General features: G+C 36.8%; 1 protein-coding gene across 19 annotated transcripts in view; it reads right to left on the bottom strand.

Moving 5' to 3' along the window:
* Positions 1-16,360, bottom strand: part of NEK7 (NIMA related kinase 7) — a 295,992-nt gene that overhangs the window by 18,735 nt on the left and 260,897 nt on the right. For 14 of the 19 annotated variants that reach the window (XR_004480041.2, XM_049703809.1, XM_033416659.2 and 11 more), the window contains one exon: positions 12,579-12,714. Coding sequence is in view for 17 of the 19 variants with exons in the window: in XM_049703809.1 (XP_049559766.1) it covers positions 12,579-12,714 (136 nt within the window). In the remaining 2 variants the exon portion in view is untranslated. Of the gene's footprint in view, positions 1-12,578; positions 12,735-16,360 lie in introns of all 19 variants that reach the window. The other 5 variants (XR_004480042.2, XM_033416663.2, XM_033416668.2 and 2 more) reach the window with 2 other exon arrangements.

The raw sequence follows: 16,360 nt of genomic DNA, 5'->3' as shown, positions 1-16,360 counted from the left end.
ATAGTTAATCTAGTCCAGGAAGCACAGAGAGTCCCATACAGGATAAATCCAAGGAGAAATACGCCAAGACACATATTAATCAAACTGTCAAAAATTAAATACAAAGAAAGCATATTAAAAGCAGCAAGGGAAAAACAACAAATAACACACAACGGAATCCCCATAAGGTTAACAGCTGATCTTTCAGCAGAAACTCTGCAAGCCAGAGGGAGTGGCAGGACATATTGAACGTGTTGAAGGAGAAAACCCTGCAACCAAGATTACTCTACCCAGCAAGGATCTCATTCAGATTTGATGGAGAAATTAAAACCTTTACAGACAAGCAAAAACTGAGAGTTCAGCACCACCAAACCAGCTCTACAACAACTGCTAAAGGAACTTCTCTAGGCAAGAAACAAAAAAGAAAAGACCTACAATAACGAACCCAAAACAATTAAGAAAATGGGAATAGGAACATACATATCGATAATTACCTTAAATGTAAATGGACTGAATGCTCCCACCAAAAGACACAGATTGGCTGAATGGATACAAAAACAAGACCCATATATTTGCTGTCTACAAGAGACCCACTTCAGACCTAGAGACACATACAGACTGAAAGTAAGGGGATGGAAAAAGATATTTCATGCAAATGGAAACCAAAAGAAAGCTGGAGTAGCAATTCTCATATCAGACAAAATAGACTTTAAAATAAAGACTATTACAAGAGACAAAGAAGGACACTACATAATGATCAAGGGATCGATCCAAGAAGAAGTTATAACAATTGTAAATATTTATGCACCCAACATAGGAGCACCTCAATACATAAGGCAAATACTAACAGCCATAAAAGGGGAAATCGACAGTAACACAGTCATAGTAGGGGACTTTAACACCCCACTTTCACCAATGAACAGATCATCCAAAATGAAAATAAATAAGGAAACACAAGCTTTAAATGATACATTAAACAAGATGGACTTAATTGATATTTATAGGACATTCCATCCAAAAACAACAGAATACACATTTTTCTCAAGTGCTCATGGAACATTCTCCAGGATAGATCATATCTTGGGTCACAAATCAAGCCTTGGTAAATTTAAGAAAATGAAATTGTATCAAGTATCTTTTCTGACCACAATGCTATGAGACTAGATATCAATTACAGGAAAAGATCTGTAAAAAATACAAACACATGGAGGCTAAACAATACACTACTTAATAACGAAGTGATCACTGAAGAAATCAAAGAGGAAATCAAAAAATACCTAGAAACAAATGACAATGGAGACACGACGACTCAAAATCTATGGGATGCAGCAAAAGCAGTTCTAAGAGGGAAGTTTATAGCAATACAATCCTACCTTAAGAAACAGGAAACATCTCGAATAAACAACCTAACCTTACACCTAAAGCAATTAGAGAAAGAAGAACAAAAAACCCCCAAAGTTAGCAGAAGGAAAGAAATCATAAAAATCAGATCAGAAATAAATGAAAAAGAAATGAAGGAAATGATAGCAAAGATCAATAAAACTAAAAGCTGGTTCTTTGACAGGATAAACAAAATTGATAAACCATTAGCCAGACTCATCAAGAAAAAAAGGGAGAAGACTGAAATCAATAGAATTAGAAATGAAAAAGGAGAAGTAACAACTGACACTGCAGAAATACAAAAGATCATGAGAGATTACTACAAGCAACTATATGCCAATAAAATGGACAACCTGGAAGAAATGGACTAATTTTTAGAAAGGCACAATCTGCCAAGACTGAATCAGGAAGAAATAGAAAATATGAACAGACCAATCACAAACACTGAAATTGAAACTGTGATTAAAAATCTTCCAACAAGCAAAAGCCCAGGACCAGATGGCTTCACAGGCGAATTCTATCAAACATTTAGAGAAGAGCTATCACCTATCCTTCTCAAACTCTTCCAAAATATAGCAGAGGGAGGAACACTCCCCAACTCATTCTACGAGGCCACCATCACCCTGATACCAAAACCAGACAAGGATGTCACAAAGAAAGAACTACAGACCAATATCACTGATGAACATAGATGCAAAAATCCTCAACAAAATACCAGCAAACAGAATCCAACAGCACGTTAAACGGATCATACACCATGATCAAGTGGGGTTTATTCCAGGAATGCAAGGATTCTTCAATATACGCAAATCAATCAATGTGATACATCATATTAACAAATTGAAGGAGAAAAACCATATGATCATCTCAATAGATGCAGAGAAAGCTTTTGACAAAATTCAACACCCATTTATGATAAAAACCCTGCAGAAAGTAGGCATAGAGGGAACTTTCCTCAACATAATAAAGGCCATATATATGACAAACCCACAGCCAACATCGTCCTCAATGGTGAAAAACTGAAAGCATTTCCACTAAGATCAGGAACAAGACAAGGTTGCCCACTCTCACTACTCTTATTCAACATAGTTTTGGAAGTTTTAGCCACAGCAATCAGAGAAGAAAAGGAAATAAAAGGAATCCAAATCGGAAAAGAAGAAGTAAAGCTGTCACTCTTTGCAGATGACATGATACTATACATAGAGAATCCTAAAGATGCTACCAGAAAACTACTAGAGCTAATCAATGAATTTGGTAAAGTAGCAGGACACAAAATTAATGCACAGAAATCTCTGGCATTCCTATACACTAAGGATGAAAAATCTGAAAGTGAAATCAAGAAAACACTTCCATTTACCATTGCAACAAAAAGAATAAAATATCTAGGAATAAACCTACCTAAGGAGACAAAAGACCTGTATACAGAAAATTATACGACACTGATGAAAGAAATTAAAGATGATACAAATAGATGGAGAGATATACCATGTTCTTGGATTGGAAGAATCAACATTGTGAAAATGACTCTACTACCCAAAGCAATCTACAGATTCAATGCAATCCCTATCAAACTACCACTGGCATTTTTCACAGAACTAGAACAAAAAATTTCACAATTTGTATGGAAACACAAAAGACCCCGAATAGCCAAAGCAATCTTCAGAACGAAAAACGGAGCTGGAGGAATCAGGCTTCCTGACTTCAGACTATACTACAAAGCTACAGTAATCAAGACAGTATGGTACTGGCACAAAAACAGAAATATAGATCAATGGAACAGGATAGAAAGCCCAGAGATAAACCCACACATATATGGTCACCTTATCTTTGATAAAGGAGGCAGGAATGTACAGTGGAGAAAGGACAGCCTCTTCAGTAAGTGGTGCTGGGAAAACTGGACAGCTACATGTAAAAGTATGAGATTAGAACACTCCCTAACACCATACACAAAAACAAGCTCAAAATGGATTAAAGACCTAAATGTAAGGCCAGAAACTATCAAACTCTTAGAGGAAAACATAGGCAGGACACTCTATGACATAAATCACAGCAAGGTCCTTTTTGACCCACCTCCTAGAGAAATGGAAATAAAAACAAAAATAAACAAATGGGACCTAATGAAACTTAAAAGCTTTTGTGCAGCAAAGGAAACCATAAACAAGACCAAAAGACAACCCTCAGAATGGGAGAAAATATTTGTAAATGAAGCAACTGACAAAGGATTAATCTCCAAAATTTATAAGCAGCTCATGCAGCTTAATAACAAAAAAACAAACAACCCAATCCAATAATGGGCAGAAGACCTAAATAGACATTTCTCCAAAGAAGATATACAGACTGCCAACAAACAGATGAAAGAATGCTCAACATCACTAATCATTAGAGAAATGCAAATCAAAACAACAATGAGATATCATCTCACACCAGTCAGAATGGCCATCATCAAAAAATCTAGAAACAATAAATGCTGGAGAGGGTGTGGAGAAAAGGGAACCCTCTTACACTGTTGGTGGGAATGTAAATTGATACAGCCACTGTGGAGAACAGTATGGAGGTTCCTTAAAAAACTACAAATAGAACTACCATATGACCCGGCAATCCCACTACTGGGCATATACCCTGAGAAAACCATAATTCAAAAAGAGTCATGTACGAAAATGTTCACTGCCGCTCTATTTACAATAGCCCAGAGATGGAAACAACCTAAGTGTCCATCATCGGATGAATGGATAAAGAAGATGTGGCACATATATACAATGGAATATTACTCAGCCATAAAAAGAAACGAAATTGAGCTATTTGTAATGAGGTGGATAGACCTAGAGTTTGTCATACAGAGTGAAGTAAGTCAGAAAGAGAGAGACAAATACCGTATGCTAACACATATATATGGAATTTAAGAAAAAAAATGTCATGAAAAACCTAGGGGTGAAACAGGAATAAAGACACAGACTTACTAGAGAATGGACTTGAGGCTATGGGGAGGGGGAAGGGTAAACGGTGACAAAGCGAAAGAGAGGCATGGACATATATACACTACCAAACGTAAGGTAGATAGCTAGTGGGAAGCAGCCGCATAGCACAGGGAGATCAGCTCGGTGCTTTGTGACCGCCTGGAGGGGTGGGATAGGGAGGGTGGGAGGGAGGGAGACGCCAGCGGGAAGAGATATGGGAACATATGTATATATATAACTGATTCATTTTGTTGTGAAGCTGCAACTAACACACCATTGTAAAGCTATTATACTCCAATAAAGATGTTAAAATGAAAAAAAAAATAGTGTTTGAGATAACACTCAGTTAATTTTAACAAATAATGGCACAGTTATAGATTATATTTAATATTATTAGATATCTCATTCTACATTTTAAAGTAAAATACTCTCATCTCACTTAGCATTGGATTACATAACTATAAGAACTAGAGAAACATTTATGAAAACAGATATACTTCCAAACATTATTTGTGCCATATAATATAATGTCCCTCATTTAAATAATCTTGGGACAGTGTATTAGGAATAATCTTCTAGCACCAATTTAAATAACAATGGTTAACTTCCAGTAAGAACTCCAGGAAATTTATATAGTTGTATTAAAATTTGTGAAGGTAGCAACTATAAAATAGAACTATTTAGACTGGTCAAATGAATAAAAGGTTTTATAAACTATAGTTTAACTTCAAAATATGCAAAACTAATCTGTACCTGGCACTTTCATCTTTTTTTTCTTATTTACATAAAGTAGCTCTTTTATGAGCTAAAACAAAGGTCATGTTTTTTGTTACTGACTCAACTTAAAAAACTTCTTTAAGCATATTCTGAATTTAAATATAAACAGAAATTACCTGTAAGTATTAGGTTAAAAAGCCAGTTTTAATTTTTAAGGCTTCCACTTAGTACTTTGCTCTCCTTTCCTTAAGGGTAAACATTTGGGAAATGAAGCAATAAAATTACAACAAATCATAACATTTTTTGTTTAGCATGTCATGGATCGACACTTCTGATACCTTATTTGAAATACATGTAGTAGTTTTTACACATTCTAATATGTAAAAATCATTCCTACCCTTCTGCGAAAGTTCCTTATTCTTTCCCTTCAGTGTGGCGTGGCCCACAAGCTGCGGCCAGGCCAGGCAGAGGAGTGCTCTGAGGGAGCTGTGACCCTGCCTCTCTGCCGGGGACACAGTGCTCCTGGGAAGGGGCGCCCAGGTGACATGGTGGTTGAGGGTGGGGACAGAAAAGAGAGCACTGAGGAGCCCACGAGCCTGGGGTAGACCTGAGACTCTCCTTCCTCCTTCCAAAGGCTGCTTCCTTTGCTCTTGCAGCACAAGCAGTGGATGTCGTAAGGGGTGCCCTGGAGTCTAGTATTTGCTCTGTTACTTCTGGGTCTCTGTCTGCTCACGTGTAAAACGGGAATAATGCTGCAGACCTTCCTTCTTTAACAAGAAACTTCTTATGTGGGTGAAAGAAAATGGTGATTTCAGAAGTTGAAAAAATTTAGGTATTCCAATTTTATTTAAAGCCATGCAAATATAGTTACTCTACAATAACCTATAAATATCTGAAATCAGTTTAGTTCAACTAAAAATTCATCATTATTATTTTGTTATTCATATATAATCAAGCATATAAAGGATCAAGCTTTTTAATCCTTATATTTTAAATACTCTAGAAAAATCAATACCTAGTCTCAAGAATAATGAAAATGCCATGATGAGGTATCACCTCATATGGCCTCATCAAAAAGTCCACAGATAACAAATGCTGGAGAGGGTGTGGAGAAAAGGGAACCCCCCTACACTGTTGGTGGGAATGTACATTGGTGTAGCCACTATGGAGAACAGTATGGAGGTTCCTTAAAAAACCAAAAATAGAACTACCATATGATCCAGCAATCCCACTACTGGGCATATATCCAGAAGAGGAGACAAAAAGTCTAATTCAAAAAGCTACATGCACCCCAATGTTCAGAGCAGCACTATTTACAACAGCCAAGACACGGAAACAACCTAAGTGTCCACTGACAGATGAATGGATAAAGATGGAGTGGTACGCATATACAATGGCATATTACTCAGCCATGAAAAAGAATGAAATAATCCCATTCGCACTAACATGGATGGACCTGGAGATTATCATACTAAGTGAAGTAAGTCAGACAGAGAAAGACAAAGATTATACATCACTTCTATGTGGAATCTAAAAAATAATACAAATGAATCTATATACAAAACAGAAACAGAATCACAGACAGAGAAAACAAACGTACGGTCATCAAAAAGGAGAGGAAGGAAGGGAAGGAGGGATAAACTAGGAGTTTGGGATGAACAGATACAAAGTATTATACATAAAATAGGTAAACAACAAGGACCCACTGTAGAGCACAGGGAACTATATTCAATATCTTGTAATAACCTATAATGGAAAATAATGTGAAAAATATATATGTATATAACTGAATCACTTTGCTGTACACCTGAAACACAATGTTGTAAATCAACTACACTTCAATTTAAAAAAAAAGAATAATGAAAATGATGCTGGAAATTCTTATGCATTTGAGTGAAGTGGTAGGGAAGACTTTGCCAGTGTGCACCACTGAACTACTCCTGGAAAAAACTCTCCCTCCTGCCTTCCATTTCTCTAACTTAAAAAAAATAAAGAAGGAGGAGGGGGAATTGTGGCATTGTCTAAGAAAGGAAGAAATCATAATGGAAGTAATAAAGTAAAAAAAAAAAATTGTTATTTAATAACGTTAAAGAAAAAGATAATCATTTTGGAGGTGAATGTTTATGAGATTTCATCCATTCTCCATTAGTTCTTTGGATGTGACCTTTTAGGCTGATACTTTATAGGATAATTGCATATTCGAGAAGTAGTTCCATTAACTGAGTTTTAATAGTAACTGATATTTTTCTATCTGTGGGCTGGAGGTATAAAGCCACAAAACACATAGAAATTTAATGTACAAGAGAGGCATTAAATAATGTGAAAACTGACTAATGGTTTAATAATTTTGATTCCAATATTATATTTTGGTTTCTTCACCTATAAAAGAAGTAGTAAGACCTACTAAATTATCAAGTTTTCAAAAATATAATTACAATGGACTTCCCTGGTGGTGCAGTGGTTGAGAGTCCGCCTGCCAACGCAGGGGACACAGGTTCGTGCCCCGGTCCGGGAAGATCCCACATGCCACAGAGTGGCTTGGCCCGTGAGCCATGGCCGCTGAGCCTGCACGTCCAGAGCCTGTGCTCCGCAACGGGAGAGGCCACAACAGTGAGAGGCCCGCATACGGAAAAAAAAAAAAAAAAAAAAAAAAAAAAAAATATATATATATATATACACACACACATATATAAAATTACAAGGTAACCACAAGTACTGTGTCCTAAAATAGTCTGTCACTTATAATGAATTTAAAATTACTACTAAACAGATAAGCATTTGCCATAATAGGTCAGATTCACAAGCACTGCTATCATAACACTGTCCACTTTATTAAAAAGCTTTAACCATCTCACCAATGTCTTACAGGCACTTGTTTCTTTCTTACTTAAAGTATGGTTTTCAAATCTTCAATTTAATTTCTCCCTACTGTTTTCTCAGACTGAGAACACTCTTCTTCACTCTACTCATTTCCATTTTTCACTTTCATCTACAAACTCTTTACTCAACTTTTCAGAACTTCCTTCCAATCTGCTGAGGCAAAATTCTCTTCAGCCTTTCCTGTGTATTCTCTATTTATGCTAGGATTTTTTAATTAAAAAAAAATTAAAGACACAAATCTATATTTCGCATTGTGTTAGTGCTCAGATTTTCAAATATCGGTTAAAAAGAAACTAACTCAGTAGAGAACCACACTTTACACTTTCTATATAAATGATTTTCAATAAACTATTCACTATTTTTAAAATTTAGATTCTCCTGAGATAAATTAGTGAACAATCGTGAAAATGCACAATTCTGATGATTACTCCAGTGTCTCCCAAAGAAATTAAATATAGAAACTGAAGGGAAAAAAATCTATTTGCCTTATTTCCTAGTAATGGACATTGGACATTGCAGATATGATGTTGCTTGCTTATCAGAATGAAAAAAATCATATAGCAGGTAACATCAATAAAAGGAAACATCATACCTCTGACCTGTCTTTTGAGTAATTTTCTTCCTCACTGCATAGAGAGTTGTGTAAGAACATTCATTCATTCAATTGACATTAACTGGTTCATTCATTCTTTTCATTTATTCCTTTAATCTCACTCTCTCATTCGCTCAACTGATTAATCAATCAATCAATCACTGAACCTTTTTTAGTGTGCCAGGCCCTAGAGACACAAAGATAAAAAGCAGTTACAGGAGCCAGACAGTCTGGAGTGGGGAGCCACATGTGCAAAGAAGACGTGGTACACATACACAATGGAATACGACTCAGCCAGAACAAAGAAAGAAATTTTGCCATTTGCAACAAGATGGGTGGACTTGGAGGGTATTATGCTAAGTGAAGTAAGTCAGACAGAGAAAGACAAATACTGTACATCATAACTTATAGGTGGAATCTAAAAACGAAAACAAACGTGGCTATAACAAAAAAGAAACAAACTCACAGATACAGAGAACAAACGAGTGGTTACCAGTGGGGAAGGGGGAGGGACAAAAGGGGATTAAGAAGCACAAACTACTATGCATAAAATAAATAAGCTACAAGGATATATTGTACAGCACAGGGAATATAGCCAATATTTTATAATACTTATACATGGAGTATAACCTTTAAAAATTGTGGATCACTATGTTGTACACCTGAAACTTACATAATACTGTAAATCAACTCTACCTCAATGAAAAAAAACAATTATAATGCAGTGTGGCTGCCAAGGGAGGAGGGTTTGAGGGGTGGAGAAAGGGGAGCAGGATAATTTTATGCAGAAGATGACGGCCATGGTTTGTTCTAAAGACAATGAGTTTGCCTGATAAAGCACAGGGCAAGGAGCGCTTCAACACAAGGAAGCAGCACCCACAGAAAGAAGGAAATTCATGGGCCTTCTAGTACAACCTGCATGGGCAGAGTTCAGGAAAGAAGCGAGTACACTGTGATCAGAACGCCAGGAGAGCTCAGCCCAGACCAGACTACGAGGGGCCGTGGGAATTACAACTCCTTGGACTTAGTAAATGTTCAATAAATGTCTGCTTCACTGATGTTAATTTCTTAATCACCAACAATACCAAGTTTAATTAAAACTAAGACGTATCTCAGGGAAAATATCTACCTTTTTTTTTTGACCCAATATTTTTATTGTTAAGTACAGTAATTCCCTATTAAGTATAGTATTCCCTACTAGAAAAGGAAAGAATACTGAACACTAAAAGTCATAAGATACTTTAGTCAGCTACAAATATATATACGTTCCTAATATCATTCATGTGCAGCTGAGATAATTCAGTCTGGAATCCTAAACTGTACATAATAACAACAACTTAATTCAAAAGGAAATATCTGACATACAGCTTTATTCTTCCAAAGGATACTATTTCTCAGCTTTGGTTTTTAATGCTGAAGTGTATCTATGTCTTAGATTATAAGAAATTTAAAAATCCTAAGCTCTTAAACTCTGAGCTGTTCTAAATGGAATGACTGTATCTGGAAATAAACCTTGTAGAGCTCCTCAGGATTCTGATCAATTGAGGCTGGTTGGCAGGCATGCCTTTTATTCTCATGAAATGCTCCCTGTGTGTCCTCTTTGGGCAGGAGCCTTAAAAATTTAGCAGTAGCTAAATCAACTTGGTAAGCTTTCAAATAGATATTTGGTGGGAAATTAATTTGCTTAAAATGTTTAGTTTTCCAACAGATATAGAGTCTGTTAGCATTTGAGCTATAAAATTGACACCTAATGGATTGGTCTTTTAACTAAAAGTTCACTGTTGAAAAACTTTATACTTCACTTTTCATTGTTTCCTAAATTTTGCCCTACTAAAAAGCTACATGGCAATTTAGACTTTTAAAAGATCTGTAAAGCCTACTATATAAAGGAATATTAAGATACCGTTAAAGTATGGCAGCATGAAGTCTGTTCACGTTTTTTGCTACCATAAATTCTGTATAATTATTTTCCAAACAAACTGAGTTCCTACTTAAGGAGAGAAAATATTTATTAAGCACATCTGCATTTCAAAGCTCTTATTCTGAGAACTTTTCTACATAACTGAACAGATTAAAGTAAGATCATTAGTCTGTATTTTTTGTATCTCATTTCTTCAGTAAGAATTAGTTTCCCTGTTTACCTACGCATTACAGCTTTCAGTTTTATCATCGTGCAACAGCAAATTTTGCCAATCGGAGAGACTGTACTATCTTTTTTGGAAAGTACATCATATAACATGTTTTGCTTTATATCTCTCTTCAAAACTGGTAACTATATAGAGTGAAGTAAAAAAGTGTAATCTGTTTTCCTTTCCCAACCATAAGACCTTCTTCTATCTGGGCCAGACTTTGATATTTGCCCCTTGGCTGAGAATCTGCAAATCCAACTTCACACTTAGCTGCAGTGAAGTAGCCCTGCAGGCAGGCCGACTTCAACGAACCACTAGTGGTATCATCATTAAAATCCTGCTGAAGGTCACCATGGCAACCGCCTGCTGAGGCTTCACTGCTGCACTCGGCATCTCCTAATCAGCTACCATGTGAAATGCAAATTCAGACAGTCTGAAAATTAGTCAAGAAGAATAGGGGATGAGGATGCAGATATGTGAAATATTCATGCGCTTCGTGGAAAAAAGAAGACAGCATGAATGACACAACAAAGGACGGCCCCTGACATTCTCGCTATCATTTTGCATGACTATTCACACCCTACTGTATTTCCAGGCCGAGAGTTCTGCAGTTGGCTTTGTGAAGTGCCGTATTTATATTCTATACCCAAAATAGTAATTAAAAATGGCTAACATAATAGCATTAACATCAAATAAAGGTAATACTTCTAAATTACCACCACTGCCTTGTAAGAGTTTGTTCTAATTACCTGAATACCAATGCTGTGAAACAAAAAAACCAAGCGTCATTGATTATCAATATCAAAACTATTAGAAAAAAAAAAAGGTACTTTCAACATCCTAGGACCACAAATGCCTTACATATGGTAAAAATTCTTTAGAGATATTTATTATTCAAGTTACATGGACTCACCCTTCCTTATATAAATTGGAACCGACTGCATTCATTTCACATAGAAAGAGTGCTAAGACCACCTAAAAGGTGAACATTATAATTGTTTCATATTTTTCCTTTGCCCCTTTCCATTTTCCTTGGGCAAAACATCTGCTGCTCATGAGCAGGTGAGATGTCCTAAAACTGGTTTCTCTGGGTGGGTCCCCAGTGAGCTTTCCAAAAACAGTTATGTGAACACACTTAGTTAACCTGAGACACTGCTATTCTGCCTATCTCCTCCTTAAATATAGATAAAATCATGATGCATTAGGCAAAAATGGGAGATGTTTTGTTCAATGAAAAACTGGATGTTGGGTGGAGCCCAAACAACTCATTTCAGTGGGCTCCCAAAGCAAGCAAGGATCCAGCTCAGATCTTAAGGTAAAGCCCTCTAAGATTTTCAATTCTACCCAATGTACTTTTTACCACATCTACAGTGATAAGCACAAACATTTCCTACAGCAATCTGACTGCAGCAGTGAGGTGGTGATGGGACAGATCTTGTAAAAGCAAAAGGAAGGAGGGTAAAGCTGAAAGAATAAGACTGAGACGCATGCAGCTGAGAGATGTTTGCTTCCACTCTGGGAAAACATGGGCCGGAGGGAGGGAAGGAAGTGGTGCCAGAAGAGAAAGTTACAACTGTGTGCTGCTCTGAGACCATAGGCATGAGGAGGGACCCTGTTAAGAGGGGCCACTGGACATGCTGGTCGCCCAGAGCCTGGCTTCGGCATTAATTCTGCCCTCTGCCGTGTTTAGGAGGCTGCAGTCAGCCGCTGTTCCCATCCCACGTAGGAAGTGGCCGGTGTCACACCACGTGCTGTGCTGTGTTCCTTTCCACGTGATGAACTAACTGTGGTCACCTCTCTAACAGCCAAGCCTCCGAGAGAAGGAAAACGGAATGAAGGTGCTCTTTCTGCCACCTGTACTTGTCATTTGTATCAATGGATAAAAGAAGATTCTATAATAAAATGCAAACATCAGCAAAATGAACGCATGACTGAAAAATGACTTACCTCCTCTGAATAGTGATCTGAAGGAAGAGGTGGGTAGTCACACTGCTCTATCTTCTTACACAGCGAGTACAAGTTCATTTTGTCGCCATAGAAAGGACTCTGTAACGCAGCCATCTGTAAAATGCTCCCAATGAAACTGATATAGTTACATGGTAACTTTAAGGGAGATTTCATCAAGTATATTACACTGTGGGGGGTGGGGGGGTAATTACAAATACTTTAAATAAAGTTCTGTAGGCATTTTGTGTTTCATGAATATCCTTTTCAGAGAATTACTGAGTAAGTCCTAAAAAGTCTTACTTCAATTTTTGGTTATTATTTTCAACATTTAAACTTCCCTAAAAGGGAGAAATGGTTAGCATATAATTATTTAAACATATACACACGCACACATACGCAGTATAAAACAGTATTAGAAGAATAAGAAAATAACTTAAGACTCTTTGTAAATACAATGCTACAGGAACGACTAGTATATCTCATGACTAGACAGACATCACTGGTATATATCAACCATGTAATGGTCACAATACAACAAAAATGAAACTGAAGTTAAAACTGAATTATAATCTAGCAATGCTTGGGGAACAGAACACATAGCATTTTACTTCACACGACAGCTTCTGTAGGAAAAGGTTATTTTGAGATAAAAAATGTCTTCTCGGTCTGAATGTTATAACTGATCCTCAACTAGTTCACAATGAATTAGAACTGCTTTTCTTTTTTGATGATGTCTCGAAAACACGAAATGTGCTCAAAAGCCCTAGGAGTCTAGCTGCTACTTCAAGGCATCCAAATGAGATTTTTATGTAGGAAAAAAAAAACGACTCTAAGAATGAATGCCTTTTAAAAAGACATTATTGAATTTAACTTTAAGACCAGGTTCTAACTTGACCTGATTTCAGGTGTGAGCAAGGACTGCTGTTAGCAGGGTTACAAACTAAAAATTCAATTGAAAATGTTCGCCTCCTGAATTTCTGAACTGCGGGCGCGAGACTACAACACGGAGTACGACGCTGCCCCCAAGTCAGTCACCCTTTTCTACATGTGCTAATAAGTTTGATTTTGGAAGGACAATGTGTACATTCCCCAGACAGGCCGGGCGTGCGTGCAACACGCTGGGCCGAGCAGTGCTCCTCGGTGGGGTGGGCGTCGGCGGGGACACATGAGCTGCGAATGGCTCTCATCTGTCTGGGCCGCTGCAGGCAGAGCTTAACTCCTTCCCGGCCTGGACCGCGGGGCTGGAGGGGGAAGCAGAGCTCAGAGCCGCCCGGCAGCCCTTTCCTAGATCTCCTGCAAAACCGCCTTAGGAACAGGTGTTCCCCACGATGAGAAGAAACCCCCAAACAAGGTGCATGTCCCTAAACATACAAATTTCCACTCCATTTGAGAGGAAATTTCTAGAAGAGGGGCTACAATAATAATAACATGTTTTGTTGAAATGCAAGGACACTTTATGATAAAACACAATCTTTAAAATGCCCCCCTTGAAAAATAGACTGTGTGTATAAACTACTGTCTCTCCGTGTTTGCAAAAACCCTAAGTAAACGTCCGTATATTCATTATCATGTGCCAGGAGTTCATTACAGTACTTTTGTCTCAATACTGCAGTGTTAAAAAAAAAAAAAATCTGAATGTCCCCTAAGGAGTTAAACAGGAATAGTATATTTTCATGCATCTCCTGCTTTGACAGATGAAAAATGTCAACTGTCCTGTTTTTATTTTCAAGCTTTTGCACTATTCATCTGGTTCATTAGTGCATCTCGATGCTGCCCCTGACAGCTGCTCGCCCTCTCCTCCCAGCAGCTGAATTTTTCAGGCTAATTTGATCCTCCACACTGAGACGATCGCTAGAATGATTGACTTGCTCCCTGACCTCCAGGGTCCGACTTCCCTGATTAGTATTCTGGGGGTGTTGGAGGGACGAAAGCCCACTGTCTGTCTTTGGGGCTGGTGGCAGCTCTCTTTTTTTTTTGAACTGTAAGCCACCAACCTACAACCCTGGAAGGATGCAATTGCTGCACTGAACAATAAAGGAAATGTGTAAAACCTACTTTTCCATGTAAAGGTCCGTGTAGCAAAAGCACAGCATCTTGATTTTAATTAGTAAAGTCTACTTTGTTGCATATCAATTAAAACTGTACTGCTAGTTTTTTTTTTTGAGGTTTCAGGAATATCTGAAAGTCTAATTTTCTGAGTTTAAAATACGTTTTCAAAAAAGGCTTCCCACTCCTTCGTTGTGAATGGTAAATTCTTAGTGGGATACAATATAAAATATCGATGTGACGCTATGGCCAATTTTTTAAAGCTAAACTACCGGGCATTTTTATTGACATTCTATTAATACAGAACCAGAGAGATATACAGCATCAAGGTAAATTAAATCCTTAGAAAAATTCTAGTTCTTCCCAATCACCTGCACAGAGCAACTGAGGAAATGTGCTGAGCTGAAAACTAATGTTACCATGTTAAATACTGTAACTCAGAACCATCCACAACACATAACACACATGAATGGAGGAGTGTCCAAAGAAATAATTTTTATTTTGGTGTTCAAGTATACATAAAAATGGGACACTGCCTCTCAAAGGCAAATCCAGAATGTGAAGAATTATTTCAGTTTTGACATGGGAGTCTGCTGGTCCTACAATAATTAGCAAACTTCCCAAAAAATGCTTATTACCTCAACTGAACTTTTTCTTTTTCATTGCTAAATTTAATTTCTTTAGTGGAAACCAATTTGCTGTTTACTTTTAGGTGTATAAAGGGAAAATGTTGCTTTGATAATATTATTAGACTACGGCCTGAAGGAATCTAAGGTCACCTAAACAGGTATAAAATATTTTAAAATGTACAAAGTGCCTTTTAAACTTTACAATAACTTAATATAATCAAATCAGTGCAACACTGTTCCAACCTATTAACATAATATAGTAAGCATAAATCTCTTTTAATCTCATGTGAATACGTACAAACATGTATTTTGTTCTATCACTAATTCATAACTTTTCTTAATAAAAATTATCCTAAGGATGTTCTTTAAGAACTTTTAAAATCTCTTCCTTTTTAAGTGGTCATTAGTTTATTTAGTAGGAAGAACAAAATAAACAATCTCAGGTTCCTTAAATTAAGGAAATTTGAGCCTGCAATCTGTAAAATAATAATTAAAGATTATGATACACATTTTAAAAAACCTGCTTCTGCTCTACTTCCAAGTAAAGGTGGAACAATTAAAATAGATGATCTCATCATATATTTCATTTAAGTCAGGAAGACAAGAGACATAAAATAAAGAGTAAGAAATACACTGGTTTCTACCTATCCAGTTCAGATTTCCTTTGTATCCCTTAAAATATGAAAATGATTCAATGTATTATTTTCCTTCATTTTATTTTATTAAAAGAGTTACCGAGATGTAGGTTGTTTTAGTTAACAGCTTTGACTGAAAGCCTACATTCCTAGGAAAATTACCATTCAATTAAAGAAGTAAATTACAGAAGTCCCTAGCATGAGTGTTCTCTGATACCATTACTATATAACATGAATATAAAATGTGCTCATAGCATGCTTTCTTCTCTTCACTCAAACTGTCACACTGCAATACCTGCTAGAGGATCTATCTACATGATTCCATCTTCCTTTGATAAATTATCACCAGTAGAACAGGTGAGAGAGAGTATTTCACCGAGCGTTACCAATATAAACCGTTACTCACGGAAACTAAGTGATAACCTAGAAGAATTATCTGTCTACAAACTATTCTTAAAGCTGAATTAATCTA

This window comes from Orcinus orca, chromosome 1, assembly GCF_937001465.1.
Source record: "Orcinus orca chromosome 1, mOrcOrc1.1, whole genome shotgun sequence".
In the NCBI taxonomy this organism is placed as follows: Eukaryota; Metazoa; Chordata; class Mammalia; order Artiodactyla; family Delphinidae; genus Orcinus; species Orcinus orca.
This window is presented reverse-complemented; position numbering and strand designations above follow the sequence as displayed.